Genomic DNA, 18,886 nt, shown 5'->3' on the forward strand with positions numbered 1-18,886 from the left:
TGACTAGTTGAGTAAGTCAATGAAATTTCCACCGATTACTTGACAGGCACTTCCGCATTCATCCTTCAAACTGTACAAGAGACCCCGCTGGGGCTCTTGTACATTTCAAAGGAGGAACATGGAACTCCACAGGTGCCTGTTTGAAATGTACAAGAGTCCCCAGTGGGAGGCTCTTGTGCATTTCAAAGCCATGGAGCCCCGGGTCAGTGGGGGACTATAAGTCCCCCGCTGACCCGGGACTCCATGCTGTGCTGCATGCCACTTGGAGTCCGGGGTCAGCTCCCCTGCTTCACTGCTGACCCCAGTTCCACACAGCATTTCAGTGGAACCCAGGATCAGCTGGGGCCTCCCCAGCTGACCCTGGCTTCTGGGGAAATGCTGTGCCAGCTGGGGACTCCCCAGCTAACCCCAGGCTCCGTGGCTCCCCCTTTGAAACATGGAGGCAGCAGAGTCCCCAGCTGACTTTGGGCATTTTGAAAGGGCAGCGCTGCACAGCTGAGCTGTGAATCAGCTGTACTGGGGCTGCAGGCAGTACCGCACAGCTGATCCCTGGCTCAGCTGTGCGGAGCTGTGGCTTTGAAATACCCCTTCCCCCCCTTTGCTGCCTCTATCTTATGGAGGCAGTACAGGGGAGGGGAGGAATCAACTAGTTGACTAGTCCTCAACACCCTTAGCGGGGGATGGTGCGATGTTGGTGTTGCCACCAGTGAGGGCAAAGTGGTGCAAATGGGGCCAATGACATGGGGCTATTAAAATTCATAAAAAAACATAACAGCCCCTCCCCCGGCACACCCCCTTATGGCCCCTTCCATGGCACCGCCTGTAGCCCCTCCCCCAGCGTCCCTCCCACCTCCATGGCCAGTCCCACAGTGCCCCCGTCACCCCTCCCCCACACGCTTCCCAAGGTCCCGCCTTCGCCTCTCCCCCTCCCCTCAGCGCCCCCTCCCCACCCCCACAGCCTCTCCCAGGGCCCCCACACCGTTCCCCAGGGCCCCTCTCATACAGGCCCCCCACGGCCCCTCCCTACTGCCCTTCGTGCTGCCCTCACAGCAGCGGCCCGGAGGGAGGTTCATGCGGCTCCCCTCCCAGAACAGTCCGCGCGCAGCCCGCCCTGCGACCCCCGGGGCACCCACCTCCCACAGAGCAACCGCCGCTGCTGACACCACGCGCCACAACGGCCCGACCGCGCCGCGAGCCCCTCGGGGACCAGCCGGGGGCGCACTCCCATGCGCAGCGCTTGACGAGCTCCCGGAGAGGGCGCCGGAAGTGACGGAGTGCGTGCCCCGGCAGAACACCGCCACGGGCGGAAGGAGTGGTCTCGCCATCTTGCTTGAGGGCTTCCCTTCAGGGGGTGAGTTTTTGCTGTTTTCTGACGGGTCCCTGTACGAACGTGGAGAGGTGGAGCAAACCAACTCCCTAAAACGGCGGGGGGGGATCATTAAATAGGCGTTTAAACTCTTAGTTTCTCATGTTAGTTGTAACAAGATATCTCACCGCCTGATGCCCCAATGGAGAGATCCAGCGAATCACGTATGTAAATACTTCCCTGTGTACGTCCTGCTGCTCCAGGCAATATTTCGCCATTGCTTGCGCAGTTCTTTGTACAGCCCTGCCCACGCACAAAGTGGATGCATTTTGCACCCCCTTTGGGTGCGTCTCTTTCGAAAGAGAGCGTCTAGACTGCAACCTCTTCTTTCGGAAAAGCAAGCCGCTTTTTCCACAGAGCGCACCCCGGCAGTCTGGATGCTCTCTTTCGAAAAAGCCCTGTTTGCATTCAAGAACGCCTTTTTTCGAAAGAGCATTTTTGAAAAAAGGCGTTCTTCCTCGTGAAATGAGGGGTACCGCCGTCGAAAGAAAAGCCGCCTGCTTTCGGTTTAATTTCGAAAGAACACGGCTGCAGTCTAGACGCAAGTGAAGTTTTTTAGGAAAAAAAGGCTACTTTTTTTGAAAAGTCCCTGCAGTCTAGACACACAGCCTTCGTTCTAATGTGACTCCCCAAAATGTGGGGAACTGGACCATTGTGGGGACTATGCAGCACTTTAAAGACTAACAAGATGGTTTATTAGGTGATGAGCTTTCGTGGGCCAAACCCACTTCCTCAGATCAAAATCTGGAAGAGAATTTGCATGAACATACATACCAAAGGAATACAATGGAAAAAAAAAGTGAACACATTATAAAACTGACAATAATGTGTTACAATGAAAAAAAAGTGAACACATTATTGTCAGTTTTATAATGTGTTCACTTTTTTTTTCCATTGTATTCCTTTGGTATGTATGTTCATGCAAATTCTCTTCCAGATTTTGATCTGAGGAAGTGGGTTTGGCCCACGAAAGCTCATCACCTAATAAACCATCTTGTTAGTCTTTAAGGTGCTACATAGTTTTTCCTTTTCTTTTAGCAAGATCAGACTAACATGGCTACATCTCTGTCACTGGACCATTGTGAGTGTGTCTACACTGCAATCAGGCAGTTCAGTTATACTATACATAGGCATTCCTGGCTGAGTTAGCTTTATCAAAAGTTATCAAAACTAACTTGCTGAAAAATTGTAATGTAGTTGCAGCAGCATAGATAGCAGAATGGGATACGTACTCCTAGGACCACAGGTATGGACTTGAGCTAGCTTGTACTGCTGCCTGAACTCCTGTGGCTAGTCTGCTATTTTTAGTGAGTTAGCTCAGTTAGAGCTAGCTCAGATATGCTTGCTTGTATCTGTTATCCCAGTTGCTTTGTAGATATACCCAGCATCAGAGCATTGTATTAAGAGTAGGGTGAGGAGTTACTGTCTGCAAAAATAGTGGGGTTTTAACTTCTGCTTATGAATGTAGAGAAAGTATTTCTAAAATAAGTACAGATCTGAGTGTGAAGGAAGGTTAATGCACTAAGAACAAAAAGTGTAATTCCACTATTTTCTTTTTCATTCTAAAGACAGTCAGTGAAGAGATTTTATCCTGGATGATTAATCTAATTTTCCTTGATTAGGAGGTTGTGCTGCATGATGCTTTAAGAATTCTAATGTCTGCATGTGGTTAGAGTAGACTCTAATAAGGTTTGCAACAGTGTGAATTGCAGAGTTCAAAAGTCTTGTCAGTTGACAGCAGCCACACCTAAGAATAGATTGGACTTTTTCACTGTACTAACATTATTACTTTGTTCATTAAATTACTTGATTTTCTTGATCTTGTTCTGGTCAGTTACTGTCCTTTATATTAAAATGCATGATCAGCTGATTGGGCATGGGGAGACAAATTGGCTGCAAAGCATTGGCATATGAAAATTATAAAGGTTTTTTCCTTACGGAGTGCTCATGCTCTGCAATTTTAGTTAAAAAGTAACTTTTTAACTCCAGTGCCCATAGACCCTTAACAAAATCTATTTATTATTTACAGGGAATCTTCTTTAGTCAACAAAGATCTGAATTATTTCTTCTAAGAAATGGTTTAAATGTATGCTTGTTAAACTGTCTGTATAATATTTTATTTTGTAGGGGCATGTCTTCGGACATTGGACCTAGGTCCGTTCTAGCCAAAGTAACAATAGCAATTACAAAGTGAGCCACATTATCAACAATATGGCTTCCAGCAGGTCTAGATTAGGGTTCCCATTGGTAGCTGTAATGGGAATTTTAGGGAAACAAGATGTAGTGTAAACAAGGCCTCGTTTGTGTGGGAGACCAGAAGATTGTTTGGTAGAATCAACCGATAGTTTGTTACATGCCCGGATTCTGCATAATCCCCTAAATAGATGTGCAACAGGGTGAATCCACAAGGAATGCCCTCTTAGCTCTGGTACTTCTAACATGGACTGGTCAGAATCCTGTTGAGGATTACAGGCTCTGATTCTTTTTAGCATACTTCTCGATCTCTACATCCAGATTTGGATCCTGACAGACCTGAAATGAAGAACAGACAACCGATAATGATCACACAGACAATTTAAAATGATCTTTTAATAATCTATCTTTCTTCATCCCTTATTACAGAGATAAATAATTTTCAGGAATAAAAATGCAGGGTTGCCAAATTGTGTGGAATGGAAATAACTTTGGGACTAAAATGAATGATGTATTTGGAATTGAGGGATTAAGGATGTGAAGAGGTGGGTAATTGACTAATTGTGTAGTCGATACAATTTGTATCGACTACACGATTAGGCGATAAGGGAAGCCCCTCTGTCTCGGCTTGTGCCAGTCCAGGAGCTACACCTGCTGTGGCTCTGCAGTTTAACTGTAGTAGAACTGGGTGCGCAGGCAGCCCAGCTTCTACTATATTTAAAGCTTAGGCTTATCGGGTACTCGACTACTCGCTTACATCCCTATGAGGAATAATTCACTATTATACCTCAAAGTATCCCTACCGACACAAGGCCTGATGAGGATCTGCTCTGTCATGGCCTGATCCTGTACTCATTGAAGTCACTGGTATGATTCCATTGATTCCAATTATTCCATTGGCTGGATCAGGCCTTCACGTCAGTGTAAATCCAGATTAACTCCATTGACTTCAAGTTAGTAATTTTGGATTTGCATTTGTCATTGAGGGAAGTATATAGCACCACTAAGTACAAATTTACAAATGGTGATTTAAATGATCCTTACTGTCAGGGGATAGGTACAGCCCATCTCAGCCTGTCAGAGTACTGGGGCGTTATCCAAGTGGATAGTTGATGGCTCAAGTGGCCTGGTTCTATGCAGTAGCCCTGCAGCTCATGGCAATAGGGCTAAAAGACCAGAGTCAGTAAGGTTGTCTTTCTGTGACAGAGTTCATCCTTCTGGGTGTTGACTGGCAGCTGGGATGGGGGAACCCGGCTCACCCTTCTCCACCAAGTCCCAACACAGGGCTGTAGGGAACCAGTACATCTTTATAATCAGTCTTGGTCACCCATTAATACAGTTCAGTTCCCTGGGCCATTTCCTACCAATGCTGGTAGCCACATGGTGTCTGCTGTCTCTCCTCCATATTGGCGGGGGTTCCACGGGCGTCTCAGCCCAACTGGCTTCTGGAGCTCTTACAGCCCCCTGACTAGAGCCTGCCACACATGTGTTCTCATTGGTGCCTAGCTCAGACTCTCTTTTATACTCTGATTCTAGTTAAAGCATTCCTAGCAAAGTGCAGAGGGTGCAGCTTCCTCGGCCCATGGCAAACACTTGGAAGGTAATAAAGTGATAGGGAATAGCCAGCATGGGTTTGTGAAGAACAAGTCATGCCAAACTAATCTGATAGCTTTCTTTGATAAGATAACGAGTCTTGTGGATAAGGGAGAAGCGGTGGATGTCATATACCTAGACTTTAGTAAGGCATTTGATACGGTCTCGCATGATATTCTTATTGATAAACTAGGCAAATATAACTTAGATAGGGCCACGATAAGGTGGGTGCATAATTGGCTGGATAACCGTAGTCAGAGAGTTGTTGTTAACGGTTCTAAATCCTGCTGGAAAGGGATAACAAGTGGAGTTCCTCAAGGGTCTGTTTTGGGACCCGTACTGTTCAATATCTTCATCAATGATGTAGATATTGGGATAGAGAGTACGCTTATTAAGTTTGCAGATGATACCAAACTGGGTGGGGTTGCGACTTCTTTGGAGGATAGGGACATAATTCAAAATGACCTTAGCAAGTTAGAGAAATGGTCAGAGGTAAACAGGATGAGGTTTAATAAAGAGAAATGCAAAGTGCTCCACTTAGGAAGGAACAATCAGTTCCATACATACAAGATGGGAAGCGACTGTCTAGGAAGGAGCATGGCGGAAAGGGATCTAGGGGTCATAGTGGACCACAAGTTGAATATGAGTCAACAGTGTGATGCTGTTGCAAAAAAAGCAAATATGATTCTAGGTTGTATCAACAGGTGTGTTGTAAGCAAAACTTGTGAAGTCATTCTGCCGCTCTACTCTGCGCTAGTTAGGCCTCAGCTGGAGTACTGTGTCCAGTTCTGGGCGCCACATTTCAAGAAAGATGTGGAGAAATTGGAAAGGGTACAGAGAAGAGCGACAAGAATGATTAAAGGTTTAGAGAACATGACCTATGAAGCCAGGCTTCATGAACTGGGCTTGTTTAGTTTGGAAAAAAGAAGTTTAAGGGGGGACATGATAGCTGTTTTCAAATATCTAAAAGGGTGTCACAAGGAGGAAGGAGAAAATTTGTTCCTCTTGGTTTCTGAAGACAGGACAAGGAGTAATGGGCTTAAAGTGCAGCAGGGGAGGTTTAGATTGGACATTAGGAAAAAATTCCTAACTGTCAGGGTGGTCAAATATTGGAATAAATTGCCAAGGGAGGTGGTGGAATCTCCCTCTCTGGAGATATTTAAGAACAGGTTGGATAGACATCTGTCAGGGATGGTGTAGACGGAGCTTGGTCCTGCCTTGAGGGCGGGGGGCTGGACTCGATGACCTCTTGAGGTCCCTTCCAGTCCTATTATTCTATGATTCTATGTGGTTAACCCCTGCTACACTGGTGCGGGATAGGTACACCCTATCATACCGACTGAATGGTATTTTTACAAATATGCTCTTTTCCCATATTCAAGGGCGTATTTCTTTTAATTCTTTTTGCAGGTCATGGCAAAGCAAGAACAGCCTGGACTTCTGATCCATGAAATAGGGGGTGTAGATGGTGTCCTGGAAGGGCATGTGGAGCTCTTGAAGAAACATTTTCATCTTATCACCATGAAGGAATTTCTTGAAAACAAGAAAAGACTGAATGAAAAGATCAAATCTGTTTTTATACATGAGTGCAAACCAGTCATTGACCGGGAGCTCCTCCAGAGCCTGCCTCACTTAAAGGTGATTGCAAACTCTGGGGTAGGAGTGGATCACCTGGACTTGAAACTGATCGCTAGCTTTGGCATTAAAGTGACCAATACTCCACATGCTGTTTCTGACTCTACTGCAGATATAGGGATGGCCTTGATGCTAGCATCTGCCAGAAGGCTAGTGGAAGGTGACTTTTTACATTCCTTTGCTGATATTTCCATAAATCATGACAGCTATATTTGTAGCATATTTAATTTTTAGTGTGTCACAGGTTATCTGATTGAAATAATGTTTAAGAATACTTACAGGAAGAAAAGCTCCAGACATTCAGTTTTTCAAGTGGCTCTGCTTTTTCTATATTGTTTCCCATATTCTGAGTCTAATCCAGCTTCTACTGAAAGCAAAAACAAGATAATTAAAGCTTCTATCTACATTAGGTGCTTTAATTTCTGTACAGGTCCTACTGTCTGGACTAGAATCTGCCTGTACCTTGTGTAGTTCTTTATACCTATCCAAAGTGAATGAAAAATGAAAGTGAATTAAAATTCTCCATTCATTAATATGCTCTTGGCATCAATGTAAATGACTGAACAAGGGTGCAAGGCCATGGATATCAGACCTTGGGTCTCCATCACCTCAGCAGGTATTTTGCTGTGAAACCCACTGAACAACTTTGCTTTGCACTCCTGCTACAGCAAAGAACTCACACTAATAAATCCTGTTTCCAGAATAATCTTAGAATCAGTGATGATACTTTTAACAAAAGTATCTTTACTGTGTTGCCATTGTTAATTTATGCTCTAAGGGGCAACTCCTTTCTGCACAGTGTATAGCTGAAGTGTAAGCTGTGTCCTGGTGCAGAGGAGAATGTATGGAGGCTGGGAAGACGGAATCTCCCTTTTCTCCATGGAAACACAGCAGTTCTCTCATTTCCCTGGGCTCTGTCCCACTCTTCCCTCACTCTACCTTGCCCTAAGTTGCCATCTCAACAGGATTCAGAGGGTCCCTGTTAGCTGGCCTCTACAGTGCAACAGAGGATTCTGTCATCTAAATGGACTTCATAAATCTTGCATCACTGTTCCTGCAAAAAAACTATACTATTTCAGCTATATCTTGGTATCTTCACGAAGAGAATGGTGGGATTTACCCTGTTAGAAAAGGAGGCGAGGGAAATCAAAGTTTGCCTAATGGAAAATGTCTGAACTGGCAGGAAAAGAGACGTTATTTTCAAGCTTCAAAGAGAATATTGCAAACATGGAAGCATTCATCCATCAAGTATCCATTTCTCACACTGCGTTTTTTATTTTTAGGCTGTCAGATTTCAGTTTCTCCACAAACTGAACATTTTGCTGCTGACTGGCTGGGAGATGAAGTCACGGGTGCTACTCTCGGTATCATCGGCATGGGCAGCATTGGGTATAAGGTAGCCAAGAGGGCCAAAGCTTTTGAAATGAAAATTCTGTATCACAACAGGAACCAGAGGTAAATGTGCATCTGATGCAAACTAGAACAGGGTTGGCTTTTTAAATTCTTTTAAAAGTTGGACATCGATTATTTTTACTTTTTTTTACAAAACCTGCCCAAAGAATCTCTTTATACCAAAGCTTCCTTGCCTCTTTCCAGTGAGACTTGCCATCATTGTTGGGGGTCAAAATTTTCAAATGCGGTTGCCACATGTTAGGTCCCTTAATCCATATTTATATACTGTAATTCAATGAGCACTCTGATTTTCGAGTGTCTTGAGCAATCACAGTTCCCATTGATTTCAGAGGGAGCTGTGAGTACTCAGCACTTCTGAAAATCAGGTCACTCATTTCTTAAATATGAATTTTGACGCCTAACTTTTTGACCAGCCACGTTTGAAAATGTTGGCCAGCAACAGAACAGGTTAGTATAATATATTTAGCATGATTTTTAAGCACAATTTAAATATCTTTATCAGGAGAGAAAGGGTCGTTAATATATAGCATCTTTAGAAGGTGGGTTCCCCTCACCTCCACTACCTCCTATTTTAAGAGTTGAGGAACTGGCCCAGTTTTGTTTAACACAAACTTCCTTACTGTTTTTATCTATTGATCTATCTATATCAGAGTCTGTCTGTCTGTCTGTCCATTTGTTCAAGAATACCTCCTAAATGGTATGAGCTAGGGCCACCAAATTTGGTATGCAGCTTTCTCCTCTCCTAACTTAAAGCAAAGTCAGGGTTTGGTTGTGGTGGGACAACCAGAAGCCTTGGGAAAAGGACTGTTTTCCATAACATGCAAAGGAAGGGGCTACTGTTCAGAGAGACACGATATGAAAGTGGCCACTGGGGGCAGTGAGCCCACAGGGAAGAGCTATTGTGCAGAGTGGCCAGTGGGGCTGGGGCTTCATCATCTTGCCTGCCAGCACACCAAATAAGTAGCTCCCCTGCCTCAAACCCTTTCCTCCCCTCCTGACCCTTGGCCACAGCACTTGGAGGAGGGAGGAGAGAGAAGAAAAGCCCTGGCAGCTAGGGGGAGAAAAAAGGCCCTTGCTGGATGGGACCCCCCCCCCCTTCCTGAGCTCCTCCTCGCCCCCCAACTCTCACTTTCCCACCCCCAGCCTCCTGCATTCTCTCCCCCCCACACACACATCCCCAAAGCCCTGCCCTAAGGCCTGCACCCACAACCCCGCAACACTGTCAGCTCCCTGCTCTGAAGGATCAGGCAACACCATGTAAGTTGCGTGTGTGTGTGTGTATCTGAGAGTTAATTTGCTCAAGAACTCCTCTTCATTCCCTAACTTAAAGCAAGGTCAGGGTTTGATTGTACCAGGAAAATGGGAAGTGCTGGGAATGGGACTGTTTTTCAGAGCATGGTAAGGAAGGGGGCAGAGAGAGTAGAGACGTGATAATCACAGTCACCACTGGGGGCAGTGAGTGCAGGGGAGAGCTATAAGGTAGAGTGACCACAGGGGGAGGCACACCAGTAAAAGAGTGGCTAGCTGGGGGTGGGACTCTGCAACAGAATGGATAAGTGGCTCTACTGCCCCAAAATAATGCTGGGGAGATAAACCCCTCACCCTGGTACCAACACCCCCCAGACCGGGACCCCTGGCCTCACCCAGGATTCATTCCCCCCCCCCAAGAGAGGCGAGGGCTGGGAACCATCTGTCCCCAGGCAGGCTGTAGACCTGCAGGCCATGGTGGGGAGAGGGGAGGCACTGGAGGCTGGAACTGGCCCCCAGAGCCTCCTCTCCCCTCTATGGACAGCCTGCAGGCCATTCATTTGATTTTCAAAAAAAAATTGAGTTAAAGACCTAAGCAATGCTGGGTAAGTCTTCTAGTGGATAATTTTTTTTCATTGGTTCTCCCATGTTGCAGCAGCAGAAAGTGGATTTAATCAGCCATATTAGAACCAGAAAATGTTATATAAAAAGTGACATTTAATTTACAGGGCCTTCTTTGAGGTACAGCAATCTTCAACACCAGAGCCCAATGTTCCTGTCTGCAGTGACCACTGAAATTGTCTTTGTTCACTGTCTTTTTTTACCACCTGTAATGAATCGTTTACTATAAAAATACCTCAGTCAAACTCTACATATACAGCATCAGAAAGAACTGAAGAATTTCAGCTCCTAAACACAGCACTCCCATTTCAGCTAAGGAGAATCTGCATAAGCAGCTGTAGAGCTTAGATCTTCTGACTGTCCGCTAGAATCATAGGACTGGAAGGGACCTTAAGGCATCACCTTGTGCACTAAGGCAGGATCAAGTATACCTACAGGGAGATAACCCTATCTATTTGAAAAGTTCTGACTCCATTCGGAGAAGGCAATGTCACAAATGCATGCTAGCCAATTGCACACCATTTTTATATTTTATACTCTGAAGCTGTTACCAAGCTGTGTGCCAAATCCTGAACTCCCCATTTTATATTTCTATAATTGCACTGACATTGGTTTATAGCAACTATTTGCTCTTTCCATCCTCCATAGGAGTGGAGTAGTAATAGTAGAAACAGCAGCATGGTTTTCATTTTTATGAATAGAAGCTAATTTTGGTGTTTTTGACTCAGAAAAGAAGAAGAGGAAAAGGCTGTTGGTGCCTGCTACTGTGAAAAGATGGAAGACTTGCTCCAGCAATCTGACTTCGTGATGCTGGTCGTGAACCTAACACCTCAAACATTCAGATTCATTGGGAAAAGGGAGTTAGAGCTGATGAAACCCTCTGCTACTCTCATTAATATCAGCAGAGGTAGGTGTGATGGAATCCCTGGTTGTGGCTTTATAGTTAAGGCTGAATTGAACATTGTCTTTTTGCATCAAAAGGCTCCCTCGGCCAAGGTCTGTGTCTTCCTCCATGTTTTGTTCAGAACACAAAATAGCTGGCAATAATTAACTAGTAATAAGTAATGAATGAATCATAGCCCAGATGCTGATTCATGCTGAACATCCACACTTCCCATCACAGGGTTGGCTCTTGGCAGCCTCCTGAGCACTCCTTATGGCCAGAAGCCCTCTACAATAGCTGCTTGTTTCCCTGTTGTCAGGGCTGCTGAAGGACAGCACAAGGGCTTCTCTTTGTGTTACCATCACCTCTGCTGGGGGTCAGTTTAATCACAGAAATAGTTCATAACAGTCCACAAGGTCCCATGTACAGTCTGTCACCACATAAGAGTCCATACTTAGCTTTGGTATCTTCTCTGACAGCCAGAGCTCTTCTTCTGTGCCAATCTATTCTCAAAGCCCATTTTCCAGTGCTGCTTCGCTGGAGCTCAGCCTTCTGTCACTGGCCTTTAGGCCCAAACTTTTATACCAAAACCCCATCTAGGTTTCTTCACAAATGCCTCCAGCTTCCTGGCTTCTAGCCTACAAGCTTCCTTAATGTAAGAATTTTCCCTGCAGCAACCTCTCTCGCTCCCTCTACTTTCCTTCTTTGTAGCTTTCTTCTGCCCTTTATAAGGCACTAAGCTCAAGGGGGCAAGAAGTTTGGTAGAGTAGGGGCAAAGCCAAAGTGTTCCCACTTTCTCCATGTCTGGCTGCTCCTGGGATGAGCCAGATGCACTTTCTTTTGGAAATATAGTGGCTCCTGATGGGCAAAAGGTATAATTGCAGCATATCCTCAACAGAATCTATTATTTTGCTGGGAGAAAAATCCTGCAGGGGACATACATTCTGTACTTCTATTTCTTTTGTTAAAATGTGGGGTCATGGTCCCCTGTCTGCCCTGGTGCTGGTGAGTCATCTCTCCTCTATCATGCGCCATCAAGGCCGTTAGTGTGGCGTAGATAGGCTACAGCAGTGTCTTCAGTAATCAGAATTAGCTAGTCTCAGGCCTCCAGCCCTTAAGGGATAAGCCATCCTGTTATGCCTCTCAAAAGGAGTTGTGGAGGCTTTTGTGGAACTGAGAGAATGGTTCCACTAGGGCTTCCCCTCCTGGAGACAATACTGTATCTAATCTCAAGGCCCATCACAGTCCAGCAGTCTCCAGTAGCTCTTCACATGGAGCTGTCCATAGCGTTGCCTCTCAACCCACCAGCCTCCAGGACTACAGAGGCACAGACTGGTGTATGGTCTTTCAGTTTCTTTTGTAGGAGCTTCTTATCCCCTGATTGGCTGCTTCCTCTACAGTCACTCTCGCCTATTTGGTGGACTTCTCTATGACTTCTCTGGGGCAGGGTGTGGCATGACCCCAAGGCCTCTAGTAGGGAGCCTCAGAGCTCAGTCCACCTCATCACAGGTGCCTTCAGCACGTTTGGTTGGGGAAACTGAGGTAATGTGGAGTGGTAAATCTCATTAAAGGGTAATTCTGATTCTTTAACTGGGGCTCAGCCCTATGAACCAACTTGCTGTGCAACTCTGTAGCAAAAGGGCTAATGTGATCCTAGAGACATAAAGAGGGCAGCCTCCACAAGGAGGAGACAGGTTATTTTACCTCTGTACTGATGCAACTGGTGATGGAATATTGTGTCCAGTTCTAGTATCCACAATTCAAAAAGGGTGTTGATAAATTGGAGAGGATTCAGAGAAGAGCCACAAGAACGATTGAAGGATTAGAAAATGTACCTTACAGCAATAGACTCAAGTAGCACAATCTATTTCTCTTAATAAAGAAAAGATTAAGGATGGCTTGACTGCCATCTATAAATACCTCCATGGGGAACAAATATTTGATAATGGGCTCTTCAAACTATCAGAAAAAGGAGTGGTGTAAATAAAGCTAGACTAATTCAGACGTGGAAATAAGGTGAAACTTTTCAATAATGAGGGTAATTAACCAGTGGAACAACTTACCCAGGGTTAGGCAGGCAATTTTAAAATCAAGATTGGATGTTTTTTCTAAGAGAGTTCATGTCTTTTCAAACAGGAATTAATTCAGGAAATTGCTATGGCCTCTGTTACAGAGAAGGTCAGATTAGAAGATTACAGTGGTCCCTTCTGGCTTTTAAATCTATATATATCTGTAAGAGACAGTCTTTGCCCCAAGGAGATTTCAGTCTCAATAGACAATGTAGATAAAGGGATGAAGAAGATATAGCAACAGAGAGAAATCACAGAGCAGGTCAATGGCATAATCAGGAATAAAACCAAGTCTCCTGAATCCCCATCCAGTGCCCTGTCCGCTGGACCATGGTATGTGCTAAAAAAAATTTTTTTTTTTTTTTACTTTGTTTGGTTACTAGAAAGCGGTCTTGTTTTTATAATGAGCTGTAAATCCAATAAAATATTAAATTGTACTATGGGACCTTTCCTCTGAGTTAAAGAGATGGAATTTATCTGAAGATTAGTTTTCTTCTGTACTGTATCTGGATATGGCAAAAAGACACTATCTTTTTAATACAGGTGCAGTAGTTGATCAGGATGCATTGGTGGAAGCTCTCCAAAATGGGACTATTAAGGCTGCAGCTTTGGATGTGACATACCCTGAACCTCTGCCAAGGTAGAAAACTGTTTTCTTTCTATGGATCATAAATTATGTGGATTACAAATACTGGAAATCATTCTTAAATTCTTTCAAAGCTCTTCACAATTATTTGAATATGTTAGACACAATCTTCAAATCTAAATCACATTTTACATAGCTGTTTTCATATTTTTGCAGGAGAGTTTTATTCTGATACATTAGGTACAAGATTAGGAGTCAGCAACTCCTGAATTCCAATCCTGATTCTTTTGGCATCAGTGGCCAGTTGCTTATGTCCAACGTTTTAAACTCTTCATGCATGCATATGAGAGAAAGCAAAAAATATATTTGCAATGTCAGTATCCATCATCTACAAATGCCTATAAGCTGTTGGAGGCCAAATCCTCAGGTTGTTATGCACAAGTGGTGCAAATAGATCTTTATTGTCTCATATTGCAGCTCTGTAGCAGCCTGAGTGACATAAAGGCCTGTGCAGAAGTGGGCAAATTTACTCCCTGCTCTGTACAACCCTCTGTGTATCACTGTCCTTCTTCCTCACGTAGGGCTGCCAGTGTTCCCAACAGGACAGACCAGATGCCATTGCCACAACTGGTGTCCAGTCCATCTGGTCAGGAAAACTGGCAATCCACATGCAAAACTTTGCCAGTTACTGCTGCTCTACAATTTGGCGCTTTTCTGTTCTAGTGAATATGACAACAACAATGTAAAATTCACCTCTAATTATTCTTTCTTTTTCTTGCAGAGATCATTCATTATTAAAATTAAAGAACATTATCATAACTCCTCACATTGGAACTGCTACAGTCCAAGCCACTCGGAAGATGACAGAAGAAGCAGTAGCAAACATCCTGGCTGTTCTCAATGGTCTTACCATTCCTAGTGAAGTAATCCCTATATGATGTTTCAGAGAACATACGTATGCATTGGCATATCTGTTATAGGACTTTATTCTACTGACTTCTACAATAATTTCTCAGTGTAACGCTGACTAATGAAAAGCAAACATGTTCCTGTACATTGATGTCACATTTATGGCACCACCTAATGCCTATAATTGTACTCTAATCATGTGATAATCTGAATAATAACAATCTTTTTACTCAGGGGGTAGCCGTGTTAGTCTGTAACTAAAAAAACAACACTGGTCTTGTAGCACCTTAGAGACTAACAAAAATATTAATAGTATCATGAGCTTTCGTGGGCACAGCCCACTTCAGATGACAAATATATAATCTGTGCCCCTTGCCCCATATTTGTCATATGAAGAAGTGGGTTGTGCCCATGAAAGCTCATGATACTATTTATATTTTTGTTAGTCTCTAAGGGTACGTTTACACTTGCTTCTTAGTTTGAGCTAGGGATGCAAATGTAGGTGACCAAAATTGCTAATGAAGAGGGGATTGAAATATCCCAAGCTTCATTAGCATGATCTCGCCGGCGCGTTACTCTGCTCACCAGCTGATTCGAAATTGAAAGTGCGTGCCAGGATGTGTTAGTTTGAACTAAACCCCTTGGTTCGAACTAATGTTACTCCTCAAAAAATGTAATGTTAATTCGAACCAAGGGGTTTGGTTCGAACTACTGCGTCCCGGCGCTCACTTTCACTTTCGAATCAGCTGTTGAGTGGGGTAACGTGCCAGTGAGATCATGCTAATGAAGCTTGGGATATTTAAATCCCTGCTTCATTAGCAATTTCGGTCGCCTACATTTGCATCCTTAGCTCGACCTAGGGAGCAAGTGTAGATGTACCCTAAGGTGCGATAGGACCAGTGTTGTTTTTTTAAATCGTTTTACTATATATTTTAAAAACTTTGTGCATCTGTCTGTCCATCCGTCTGAGAGTCCTTCTGTTCAACAACTCCTCTTCCTGAACCAAGGGTGGGCATTATTTTTGATGGAGGCCACTCCAAGAATTTAGAAAGTGGCCAAGAGCTCCACTCTTCCATGGTATTAATGGAGGAGGTGGGAGGGCTGGGATGGAGGTTGGGTACAGCGGGAGCTTGGGGTGTAGGAGGAGTGTGGGATCTGCGAGGGAGTTTGGGTGAAGGAGGCGGTTATGACTGGGGTACAGGGGCCTGGGATGCAGGGGGTTGCCTTGTGACTTGAGGCAGAGAATTGGGGTGCGAGTATGGGTGCTGGAGGGGGCAGAGGGTTTGAGGTATGTGGGTTAAGGGGCAGGAGTAGAGGGGTAAGGCGTCGGGGAGAGAGGATCTGGGGTGCCAAGGACAGGCTCTGGGTGGGAGACTTAACTAGGTAACTCCCAGCAAGTAGCCTCGCATGTTTCTCAGGCAGCCTCCCTCCCTGCCTACCTGCCTAGTTTGAGCTAGGGATGCAAATGTAGGCAACCGAAATTGCTAATTAAGAGGGGATTTAAATATCTGAAGCTTCATTAGCATGATGGCCATGGCAGGGGCCATGTGGCCTGTGAATACCTATGAGCCTGAGGGGAGGGAGAGTGGTACTTCATGCACAGCCTGTGCTTCAAACAGGCAGTTCATGGATTGTGCTTGGGGTGGGGGTAGCGCATGAAGCCTCTCCTCTCCTCCCCACAGCTGTTGAAAGACAAATGACCTGGCAGCTACTTTTCTGATTCTGAGTTGTGTGGGGGGAGGAGGAGAGGTGGGCAGGCAGGGAGTCTGTTTGTGTCTGCCTGCTATATCCCTAAAGAGTAAGAGTTAGAACCACCAAATTTAGTAGGCAGCTTCCTCTTATCATAACTTAAAGCAAGGTCAGAGTTTGGTTGTGCCAGGACAATAGCATGTGCTTGGAATGAGATTGTTTCTCATCAAACGGAAAGAGAGGGGTATAATTGCAGGGACAATTATACTCACAAATGATCACAGTAGGGCAGCAATCCCAGGGGACAATTATATCTCAGAATGACCACAGTGGGGCAGCAAGTGCCCCAACCCCAGGGAGCAGTGGCTGCCTAGCAGCTTGGCTCCTGCTGCCCTGGGGAGAAGCCACCAATCTTGTTATGCAGCCTCTGCTGCCCCAGGGAGAAGCTGACAGGCAGCCCATGCAGCTCCTGACACTCCGGGCGAGTCCCAGGGAGAAGCCAGCAGCTGCCCCACTCTCTGCCCTAAGCTTCCCAGTCCCCTGCCCTGACTCCTGCACCTTCCACCTCCTGCCCTGAGATCTTCCTCACCCCCAACTATGACTCCTGCACTACCCCAGACACCAAGCCCCATGCCCTGAGCCTCTCCTCACTCCCAGTCCTGACTCCTAGACACCCCCGCACCCCCCGCAACACACATCCTTAGCCTCCTGTTCTGACTTCTCCACCTCACCCCCACTACCCCAGGCACCTGTCTTGAAGGACCCGACCAATGCTGGGTAAGTCTTCTAGTGAACTAATAACGTCAATTATTCCAAAGCTGTTAACGGAGCAGTTGTAGACAACTCTGATAATTTTCAGTCTAGGGCTGTCAATTAATTGCAGTTAACTCATGCGATTAACTCAAAAAACTAATCAGGATTAAAAAAAAGAATCTCAGTTTAAATAACATCTTTAAACAATAGAATACCAATTGAAAGTAAATACTTTTGGATGAGATTCTTCTACATTTTCAATTATATTGATTTCAATTACAAAAGAGAATACAAAATGTAGGGTGCTCACTTTATATCATTTTTTATTACAAATACTAGCCAATTAGCCCGTCATAAGATGGGATTTTCAGGTCTCTCCTCCACGTCGGTCTTCTCTCCTGAGCCTCCCGTCTCTTGCTCCATCTCTCTCTCCTCTGCCTTCTGCCGCTCGCTCCGTCTCTCTCTTTCCCTTCTCCCCCTCCTGCCTCTCACTCTTTCTCCGCTCTCCTCTGTCTCCATCAGGGATGCATGATCATCCAGGCCCTGCCCCCGGGCATGTACATCACCACCCCCCCCCCCTTCACCTCCAGCCATGGCACTCGGCTGGCTTCTGAGCCACTCAGCCGGGCCGCCGCATGGGAGCAAGTAGCGTAAACGGCTTCTCTCTCTCTTCTCCTCCTACTGCCTCTCCCTCTCTCTCTCTCAGCCCTCGTCTGCCTCTTGCCTCTCCTTCTCTCTCTCTTTCTCTTCTCCCCCTCCCGCCTCTCACTCTGTATTTCTCTTCTCCTCTTCCTGCTGCATCTGTCTCACTCTCTCTCTGTCCTCTGTTCTCCTCTCTGTCTCCTCCGCACCCTCTGTGTCTGCTCCGCTTTCCTCCTTTTGAATTTGGCACCCTTTACTGACAGCAGAGACGCACGCTCGTCCAGGCCCTGCCCCCTGGCTGTTCCCTCTGGGTGGCGCTGTTGCCTCCCACCGTGGCACTCGGCTGACTTCTGTGCTGCTCAGTCGGGCCGCCTCATGAGAGCAAGCGGTGCAAGTGGCCGTTTGGGCCCCGCGCTCCCCATGCAGCACCCGCCCAGAGGGAACAGCCAACCTTTCAGCTCCTGCTCCTCCCCCTTGCTATCTCTCTCTGATAGAGGCAGCAAGCAGGGGAGGGGTGGTGGTGAAGCAACTAGTCAAGTGACTACTCAACTATCCAATTAGCTTATGCTTATCGGATAGTCAAGTAGTCGCTTACATCCCTAGTTTAACTTCAGGCAGTTCCTAAAAATATTGCCTTGGCACCAAGATATACATTTGCTTAGGGTATGCACATGTGCATTCCCCTCTTGTGTGTGTGCACCCCATCTACAGGCACCAGAAATTTTCTTCTCAGTAGTATCTGTCACGGTGGCAAGAGCTGGTGGCACCGGTATAAATATCCCTGCCAGAGGCCTCTTAGTTCTTTCTTATTTCCCATGGCAGTTGCTGAAGCTGCTCATTTTGCTTTTGCAAGTGTGGTGAGTGGACTGAGTACTCTTGTATTTTATTTAGGGCTGTCAATCACAGTGCAACAGATTAACACAAATTAAGTAGATTAAACAAAATAATCACCACTGTAACCATAAGGTTAAACAATAATAGTATTTTCTATAGTTAAATGATGATTTCAATTACAAAGTGTAATTGAAAATTATAAGTACAAAATACAAAGTGTACAGGTCTCATTTTATATTATTTTTTATTAATATTTGTACTGTGAAAAAGATAAACATAGGAAATAGTATTGTTCAATTCACCTCATGCAAGTGCACTTAGTCATGCTTCTTTTTAGCCAATCACTAAGACAAATATATTTGTTTACATTTAGGGGAGATAATGCTGCCCACTTTTTATTTATAGCATCAACTGAAAGTGAAAACAGGCGTTTGCATGTGTCAAAGTCAGAC

General features: G+C 45.2%; 2 protein-coding genes across 4 annotated transcripts in view; one reads left to right on the forward strand and one right to left on the reverse strand.

Moving 5' to 3' along the window:
* TXNL4A (thioredoxin like 4A) overlaps positions 1-1,269 on the reverse strand; it is a 15,159-nt gene extending 13,890 nt beyond the window's left edge. For both annotated transcript variants that reach the window (XM_075921116.2, XM_089776355.1), the window contains exon 1: positions 1,134-1,269. The gene's annotated coding sequence lies outside the window, so the exon portion shown is untranslated. The remainder of the gene's footprint in view (positions 1-1,133) is intronic.
* LOC102453456 (uncharacterized) lies at positions 1,218-15,024 on the forward strand. Of its 2 annotated transcripts, none has more exons than XM_006134015.4 (6): positions 1,218-1,351; positions 6,563-6,947; positions 8,071-8,242; positions 10,798-10,976; positions 13,565-13,661; positions 14,389-15,024. In XM_006134015.4, exons 2-6 carry the CDS (start codon positions 6,566-6,568, stop codon positions 14,543-14,545), a joined length of 987 nt encoding a protein of 328 aa, XP_006134077.3. In that variant the 5' UTR covers positions 1,218-1,351; positions 6,563-6,565; the 3' UTR covers positions 14,546-15,024. The 2 variants fall into 2 exon arrangements, with proteins under 2 accessions (XP_006134077.3, XP_006134076.3); XM_006134014.5 differs by lacking the exon at positions 1,218-1,351 and adding an exon at positions 1,370-1,530.
* Positions 15,025-18,886: the final 3,862 nt, after the last annotated feature.

Source organism: Pelodiscus sinensis, chromosome 2 (genome assembly GCF_052426305.1).
Source record: "Pelodiscus sinensis isolate ZL-2025 chromosome 2, ASM5242630v1, whole genome shotgun sequence".
Taxonomy (NCBI): Eukaryota; Metazoa; Chordata; order Testudines; family Trionychidae; genus Pelodiscus; species Pelodiscus sinensis.

Excerpts from the sequence above, each read along its gene's own strand:
- LOC102453456 (XM_006134014.5), top strand. The coding sequence starts at position 1,501 with ATGCCCCAATGGAGAGATCCAGCGAATCAC. Across the intron at positions 6,948-8,070 it reads TGCCAGAAGGCTAGTGGAAG|GCTGTCAGATTTCAGTTTCT; the intron begins GTGACTTTTTAC and ends TTTTATTTTTAG. Across the intron at positions 8,243-10,797 it reads TATCACAACAGGAACCAGAG|AAAAGAAGAAGAGGAAAAGG; the intron begins GTAAATGTGCAT and ends TTTTTGACTCAG.